The following is a 9,116-nucleotide window of genomic DNA, read 5'->3' on the forward strand; positions in this document are numbered from 1 at the left end:
TAACCGTATGTTACTGTACATGACTGTATTACATACTGTACCCTAGAAGTGAAACGGTATACCGCGGTATATAGTAGAACCACGGTATTTTACCTTCGGTTAGGAATACCGTAATGCAATCCCCTAAAATTTGTATTTTCGGTTTTAGTGCCGTCATTTTATTAACCTGTTAAACCTTTTTTCAAAATGTCTAGAAATTGAATCATTTTCGTTCTTTTTTTTTGTATGATCATATCCTCATATACCGAACCGAAACGGACCGAACCGAAGGTTGTACCGCAATACGTACTGTACCGTAGGTAAGAGCTGCACCATTTCACCCCTACTGTACCCACCTCTGCCGGTTCCTGCTCTGACGTCTTGTCACCTTCATTGAGGTTTTCAAACATCGCGGTCGATATCATTTGTACTAATCTGAGCGAGGAGAAGATATAACCAGAAATGACAGTAGTTTGAATTATCAGTGTTCAGCTTATAGAAGTTTGAATCAGACAAACCCAGCGTGCCGCTATTAGAGGCAACGCCGAAACGTGTAAACCAAAGTAAACTACACCTGGACGAGCAAACCACTCTAGTGGCATATTTACGACAAGCAATGAGAGTACCCTGAAACCTCTGGTAAACCCGACTACCATGGCGGTCTTGGCAGACACCTTTGTAATTTTAAAGAGGCACCTCGTTCAAGAAACAAAACTTTGGGTAAAAAATCTCTAATATCATATAAGCTAAATCCAAGTCATTATCTTTTAGATCTCCCCGTGAACTTATATTTGCCTTAAACTAGGGCAAACATTGTTGGTTTGCGGGCCGACGAAAAATGGAATCTACTTAGCATGATATCAATCCTGGTTTTATGATCTCAAACAAATGTTTTGGCGTTATTAGGTGAATAATTACCAGCGAAACATTTTAGTGCTTCAACTTACGTCATCATGGGCCACCATTTCCTCGATGGCCGTCCACCGCTATATACGGGTTGGCCTCGAAACTGGCGTACCAAGATGCCATCTGTTCCCCCTGCCGAGTCCTGTAGCCCTCGACCCCAGGGTCCACATGCGTTGTGAGATCAACCGGCCTCGGTCGGATCTTCAATACCAAAGCCCATTTGGGCTATACTGTCCAAGGCTCTCTCGTGGAGCTTGAAAAATCCATCCCAGCCAAGCCGTTAAAGTACCGTCCCGGGTTTAAACCACCAAATAGATGGTTCTGGTAATTCTTCAAAATTTGAACCGTAGCCAACGCGCAACCGTCCCGCAAACAGCTGTCCAATACCGGCACGGGCAAGTCATCGCTATGGCCCGGGTGTAATGTTAAAACGGGAGCAGGTGTATGCACCGTCGAAAGCTCTGCGGAAACCAAAAGCAAAACGAAGAAGGACCGCAAATCGATCATCTCCAAGAATGATTGACTTTTAGAATCACTAAAACCATAAAAACTGGTTCATCCCTATTTTATCATGTGTTTCAGCAACATTTCAGGATGTAATCATGAACTGCTTTATCAACATAGACGACGGGGCGGACCTGCGATGTTTGAGTGGTCACCATGGTGGAGGCAGGGATAACCCACCGTTAAAGCGTTCACCAAGCTCGTCGCCGAGGCCGGGTTCGATAAACCAACATGAGTACAATGTGTGAAGCCATTACTGGGTGTTTGCCGCCGATATTGCTGGAATAATGTAAAGGCGGTGTACCAAATTGACTGCTCCACTCCTCACTATTGGTGGACTTACATTGTCATCTTGGCGACTTTAGAGATGCTGGTGGTGAGTTCCGGAACAGCTCCCTCAGCATCTGAAACATGGGAGGCCTGCGAGGCCTGTGAGTCCCTCGTTCTGGAAAACTCCAGTGGATGGTAAGATTCTCCCACGCAGGTCCCTCAGCATTTCCAGGGTCCTCCTGAGAGATCGAATTCGGCAGGTTCACGATGTCCATGGCCATGGCTCATCACGAAAGCCTGCACTGATGTGAACAAGTTGTCAAATAAATATCTTGGTCCCCGTCTCAACAGAGCGATCGTAACTCTACGACACTCAATGGTAATGTGAGTTGGGTGCATATCCTAGTTCTGTAGCAGGGTTCGAGCCAGCACCGTACCGCAAACCACCGTCTTATTCATACGGTATAGGAGTTACGACAGTCGTAGCTACGATAGCTTCGAAACGGGGGACTAGGGCCAAGATTTCGAGCTCTCGCATAAAGAAAAGTCGCAAGTTAATGTTAATGTATGGCACTTAATGATCATCTTAACACTAGGAGAGCTTCGAAAATCTAGAAGGTTCTTAGCAAGTAATTTGTAGTAAGTCCCATAGCATAGATGTGGAAATCGTCGCAAGCTACCATCGCATCGTGAATGGTTCACAGTTAGATAATTGTGTTCAACAAAATTAAAATTCTAATAAAACAGTGAAGGATGATTATGAGTTTCAAAACCTGAATATATGTGCTGGAATTGATTAACATGTATGAGCGAAGTTGACTGATCTCTTCATTATCTAGTCTGACTTTGAACCAGTTTTCTTCAAGAAGAAAATGTCCCTAACCCTTTAAAAAGGGATTTATAACTTATGATGGTCACCACTTAAAAGAAACTGCCACGTGGGTCTAGGAATGAAGGTTTCCCTTGAGCCTGGGGTTGAGTGGTGCAGTGCTTTAACATAATTGGTTCTTTTTCGGGATGGGGCGGTGGGGGTAGCCTAATGGTTAAAGCGTTGGCTCGTCACGCTGAAGACCCGGGTTCGAATCCCCACATGGGTACAATGTGAAGCCCATTTCCGGTTTCCCCCGCCGTGATGTTGCTGGAATATTGCTAAAAGCGGCGTAAAACCAAACTCAGTCAGTCAGTCAGTCTTTTCGGGGATTGTAATACTTCAGGCAAATCTTTTAAGATCTTGAGAATCCTCATGTTAAAAATTCCTCTTGCTTCCAAATACCTTTTGTGACTATAAAAGTGCTTACTTGTTTGTATGAAGGATTATGGTTAATCGTTGACACGGGGATTCGATGGTATATTCGCTAGACACGGTTTTAAGGTTACAAAAGATGATGAAAAGGTGTTTGTTAAGGCAGAATGTTTAACTCAGATAATACTCACCAGGTTGAAATGAAGCTATGTAAATGTTTGAACCTTGGCTTAACCATGTTATTACAGTTAATGTGTATTAACTGACATGATTCTGACCTAGGTGTGATAGATTTATAACATAACACCATTGACAAGCCTCGACCCAGATGTTTGTTTATTTAGGCGCAGGCATTTATGTGCAATCAAAAAGAAAAAACTTAGTCATTCCTGCTCACTGTCGTACTGAAGTCATGACATTTGCCCACCCTCTGAAAGTGCGGGGTGGGGTGAGGTGGTAGTGGCTCTCAATACAAGCTCTTGCAGTAAACATGAAAGGGAGAAACTTTAACAAGTGATTGTAGTTTCAAATTCTTTTTAATGCACTTAAATATCTAGGCTTGATTCTAGCGTGGACTTCTACCTATCCCAAACACATAAAAATGTTCCTTTCAAATTTTGTTTCCTGAAATTTGTGATGCATTTATTGCAGATTTTGTTTTTTGGGGAAGTACCAAGATAAAAAAGTCAAACAAAATGGGGATCGTGAGGTTGGAACATAGCAAAACTAATTTGCTTGAGGTTGACAGAAAATATGTAAAAAACAACAACATAAAAACAGCTGCATTTGTATCATTTTCTTGGTGAGATCGAGGACTTGTTGACCGACCCTCGTACATAGGTTCGTGACCAATTTGTAAAAAAAATGAAAGCAAATGTCACTTGAAGTTTACCGAGAAAACAATATGTGAAATGCTGGAATTTCTCATTGATAACATCTTTGTGAAATTTGGGGGTATCCCCATGGGTACTAATTGTGCTCCCATCCTTGCGGATATGTTTCTTTATGCATATGAATCAGAATTTCTACTTGGGTTGGTAAAATCAAAACAAGGTAATTTGACCAAGAAGTTTGACTTACGCTTTCGGTACATAGATGTTCTAATATCGTTCAATAGCCATCATATCGCCAATTGCCTTCCATTGATTAACCACCTGAACTTGAAACTAAGGAGACAAGTGAGACCGCCTCAACTGTTTCATATTTAACTTGTTTGAGTGGCATTTTAGAAGTTGAGACGTACAATATAGAACAAGTTTTATGGATAACAGAGATGTAGTTACAATGAGATGTTTGAACAATAGATGCGATGGCATCCATCAGCTTATGATCCACTCCTCCACCAAGCCCAATCTATTGTATAAACATCGCATCTATTGTTCAAACATCTCATTGTAACTTCATCTCTGGCTTCCATTCACTATCCTTTATTGTACTTACTGGCTTCTTCAGCTTACTGCTTAGCCAATCATGGCAATTATGTTGTTTCCTTTGTCTATTATGTTGTTTCATTGTTATATACAGTATATATATGCAGCTCCTACACTTCATGTATCACTCTTGCTTGACAACGGTACAAGAATCTGTATCGAAACGTCGCACTCACGAAATAAAGAAGTTGTTATCCATAAAACCTGTTCTATATTGTTTCATATTTAGATCTATGCATAAAGATTCAGAGTGACACAAGGCTATAAAACAAAAGGAATCATTTCAACTTCCCAATAGTCAACTTTCCTTTCATGTCGAGCAGTATTCCAACATATCCAGCCTTTGGTGTTTACATTTCACCACTTTTGAGATACAATCGAGCGTACTTTTTGTATCAGGGTTTCAAAGAGCGCCATACCACTCTTGCTCAGAAGTTGTTTGATCAAGGTTAGACTGACTGACTGAGTTTGGTTTTACGCCGCTTTTAGCAATATTCCAGCAACATCACGGCGGGGGACACCAGAAATGGGCTTCACACATTGTACCCATGTGGGATTCGAACGCGGTCTTCGGCGTGACGAGCCAACGCTTTAACCATTAGGCTACCCCACCGCCCCGTCCTAGGGAATGTACACTATGGAATAAAGAGCGTTACTGCGAGAGAACAACCGCTCTTCACACAGATTCCATTTGGCGTACAAAAATGGTCATCTAATAAAATGACATCTAATGATAAACTTTATCAACACTTTTACGACAAGAGTTTATAGGAATCCTTATGTTTACTTTCGAAGATGAATGTGCTAATGAAAACCAACCGCAAATCAGCAATACGTACATACAGAGTCCGGTGTTAGCAAGGAGACACAGCCATGTCGGTCGTCGAACACAGCGACACCAAAACCGTATGGCAAATACAATCGAGATGGTCATTGAAGCAAGCCCTTGTGCTACCATGTAATGTCCCAGTCTGGCGTCACCCGGACAGGAGTTAATGTGCATGGCCCCTGAGACAAATGTACATGCTTATAATTAAATCATGAACACCATGATGGTATTGGAATAACATGTAAACGTAAACTTGGGATTGGATTGTATATTTAATCAGTGGTTATGCTACATAATCATGAAAATCATTACAATTATTTACACATACGTATCCAGGCGATGATATATGTATACATGTCAGCACACAAACATCACTCTGTAACACACAAGAGCATGCACAAAATACATACTTATAATCAGGGGGATGGTAGCAAGTAAAATACACCCGATGACGAACTGGATATGACCTGAAATATACGGAATCGTATGATGTACATGTGGAGTATGAAAACAAATACAGATGCATATATATGTAATTATGCATTTGAAAACAACAACATTTGCAATATTTTAGCAGACTTTGTAATATTATCTTAAAAGTATGGTCAATTAAAAGGCATTTTTTTCTGTGTTTGTGAAAAGCTGTTCTATTACCACCAAAGATTCTCTGTTGTTTTACCATTAACGTCGGCTACAGATTTCTTGTTTTATTATATATATTAATTAGCTTTAACTAAGGTTAGGAGATTACAATGATGTGGAACGGCCACATAGTTCGAGTTAAGGACTAGAAGCAGTAGCAGCTAGGGGGCCATGACAGGGTTGCCGTCTCTCCACAGTCATTACAATTTCATTGTACGATTCCCGTTACATTAAAACAAGCGGTTATAATAGTGAGGATACCAAAAAAAGGTAAGAGTATCATGTCCAACCAGTGAATAACATCATAAACTCATGTGGAGCCATGTCAGTTGGAGCCATGTCAATTCCTTGACCTACGCAGCTTGATTAAGCACCATTAAGCCTACCGAGAGGGTAGTACATACTGAACCTTTCACGTAGCCACCAACTTCTGAACATGTGTCGGTCGATCGGGCGCAAAAATAAATAAAGACAAAATTATCTGAATAACGTTCTTGATTCTCATTTTCTGTAATTCTTATTACGATGTCTCGCGTTCTTTGGACTTGTGGCAGCGACTGATTAAAAGATAAACATTTTATATGACGAGGTGGTACGTTTTAGGTTTGAGTCAGGGTTGATTTTTTTACTTTTTTTTTGGTTTGTTTTTGTTATTTGTTGTTTGTTGGCATGATTTTTGTTTTGTTTATGTTTTGTTTTTGTTTTGTTTTTGTTTTTGGGGGTGGCCGTGGGGGATAGCGCAATAAAATTAGAAGAGTCGGTCGGGCGATGAAAAACACAGATTATAAAAATGCTGCCCTGAAAGCCACAAAGTCATCTCAGAGGCATTTCTGAGGAAGTGTCACTGGCCTTCTCAGGTTCAGGTTGATAAATCAGTAAATGGGAAGTGGCCATGGTTACTGGACGATATCAAATCATTGATATTTTACGTAAAGTTTCTTGGTGAAATTATCTTGTTTTGACTTTGTCAGGGGACAAATTCCAATTCACGTGCTCAAGAAACGGTCAGTAAGATGGGGAGTACAATCTGTGCCCATGGGGATGCCTATTTGTTATCAAAGCTAACATTATACAAGGGCTTCTAATAAGAAGAGAAGTATTGGGAAAACTCCAACCTTGTTCTTAACCCTCATTACTTATGACCAAACAATACACATGAAGCTTAAAACCACGTAGATGGATTTCTTAGTCTGTCAGTGAAAGTGTGTCAGTAATACCTTACATTTGAGCACTTTCGAAAAGGCATTGTGTATTCCTAGCTTTAGTTATCGGAGCTGTGTCAATTTACACACGTGGCATAGGGGTACATAAAGTACGTGGTCAATCTGGTTGCTGCGAGGGTTAGATGGCAGACTTTGTTTGCTAGCGATAAGGTGCCTTACTCTACCTGCGAACGTGGTTTCAAGAATATGCACTTTACTAAGAAAGTTTTCATAACACATGTTACATTTACATTCATAACCTCGGCTATGGGGGCGGTGCCAATTCACATTTGTCAGAGATGTACACAAAGTCGTGGCTGAGTGGGTTAGGTCGCTTACTTTGTGTGCTGGCGATAAGATACCTCACTCTATCAGTGTGGTTCGAATTCCGGATGAGACCCAACCCCCAAAGTACCATAATCGCTAATATAATCCAAAATGTAACATATCTTACATTTGACATATCTCTTAATGGCATTGTGTATTGCTTGTACCTGTCTTCTGTCTAGGTGATGCGAAGGTGTCTTGGCCAGTGTCTGTGCTACCCTCATCGTCCTGTGTGTCTACTGTGAGTTCCACTACAGTGTTGCCTTGACGGGAAGCAGTGTGCCCCTCCACTCGGATATCTTCCCCATCCTTGTCGAGGCCATATTCGCTCTCAACTCCTGCAGGCCAAGTTAAAGCAAACCAGAATGTAACAATGCAAAATGTCAGTCTAGAAATGAAACTTAGCCTCAGTATTATTCGTTACACTGCTATACTGAGTCTAACAAAACCTTGTGGAAGGTCGCGTCAGGTAACCTTTGAGCGACCTATGGCCAAATATGTAACAAATAATACTGAGGCTAAGTTTACTTAGACTGTAAACATGTGTGACATACGAACTAAATCTATCGGTACTGGGTCATTATAGTATTACTCTTCTATTTGTCCTGATTTTTCCCCTAATCCTAAGATTGTCTATACGTGCGCACACATACAAACACACAAGCTTCGAATTCTGTCTTTGCTTGTCATACCGGATGACATGTGGACACTTGAACAAGGAAGTAGTAAAATAGCCAATCGAGTTTACACTAAGTACCAGTCTTTATAAACATACTTTCTTTTATCGTTCTATGGTTCTATGCTTAGAGGAAGTGTTTAATTTGAATCTGATTTGGCGACAAAAAATATTGCACCACAAAACAGATTTGAGTATTTGTAATTTCTTTCCAAACAACTGTCATCATTGGACGGAACATGTTTTAAAACACAAGTAAGGTAAGGTACTACATCATATATTAGAATATGTTGGCAGTTAAACGTGAAAATACGCAGGTAATAGCCTCGTTATATTCAGCAATAGCCGCGAAATGAATGACATCTTAGTTTCCATAGAAATTCACTGACTGACGTCAGGTATTGTCAGTATTGAATTTAAACGATTTTATGACCTAGTTTGTGCAATTAATACCGTCCTACTTTCTTAGGGTACGTATCTACGTATGTACATAACAATGTTATACGAGCCTTCCAGGAAACTATGTCCTGAAACACGTGTTGTTCCACGAATGTATGCGCTTTCATTAGCCACGTAACGCCATAACCCGCAGTATAAGAGCATGCTAGATGTAAAGACCGGTACATACTTCAGCTATGACGCTGGAACCGGGACTTGAAAATATTCCTGGTAATCACTCGTTACCAGGGTAACAAGTTGACGTTTATTGACGTTTCAGTTCAATTGCAAACGTCAAATGAGTAATTCAGTCTCACGAAAAGGACCTGCATCCACAAAACACAGCTTGATTACCATATTGACAAAATATGTCCGCAAAACAGGGTAGCTTGTGCTCTCTTACCGGTAGGGGCGGTGGGTAGCCTAGTGGTTAAAGCGTTGGCTCGTCACGCCGAAGACCCGGGTTCGAATCCCCTCATGGGTACAATGTGTGAAGCCCATTTCTGGTGTTCCCCGCCGTGATGTTGCTGGAATATTGCTAAAAGCGGCGTAAAACCAAACTCAGTCAGTCAGTCAGTCTCTTACCGGTAACGGTATCATGGCCACAGTTTCTCATGGACGCTCCAACGAACTGACCAGATGGTGCCCACATGAATACGTGCAAACACCT

General features: G+C 41.1%; 1 protein-coding gene across 1 annotated transcript; it reads right to left on the bottom strand.

The window, feature by feature from the left end:
* Nucleotides 1-930: 930 nt before the first annotated feature.
* On the bottom strand, nucleotides 931-8,803 carry LOC124292330. Its single transcript, XM_046729408.1, has 5 exons — nucleotides 8,764-8,803; nucleotides 7,500-7,670; nucleotides 5,572-5,628; nucleotides 5,288-5,340; nucleotides 931-1,086 (listed from the first exon to the last, which is right to left on the bottom strand). Exons 1-5 carry the CDS (start codon nucleotides 8,801-8,803, stop codon nucleotides 931-933), a joined length of 477 nt encoding a protein of 158 aa, XP_046585364.1.
* Between the last annotated feature and the right edge of the window lie 313 nt (nucleotides 8,804-9,116).

Source organism: Haliotis rubra, unplaced genomic scaffold, assembly GCF_003918875.1.
Source record: "Haliotis rubra isolate DU_JTF1 unplaced genomic scaffold, ASM391887v1 Scf1136, whole genome shotgun sequence".
In the NCBI taxonomy this organism is placed as follows: Eukaryota; Metazoa; Mollusca; class Gastropoda; order Lepetellida; family Haliotidae; genus Haliotis; species Haliotis rubra.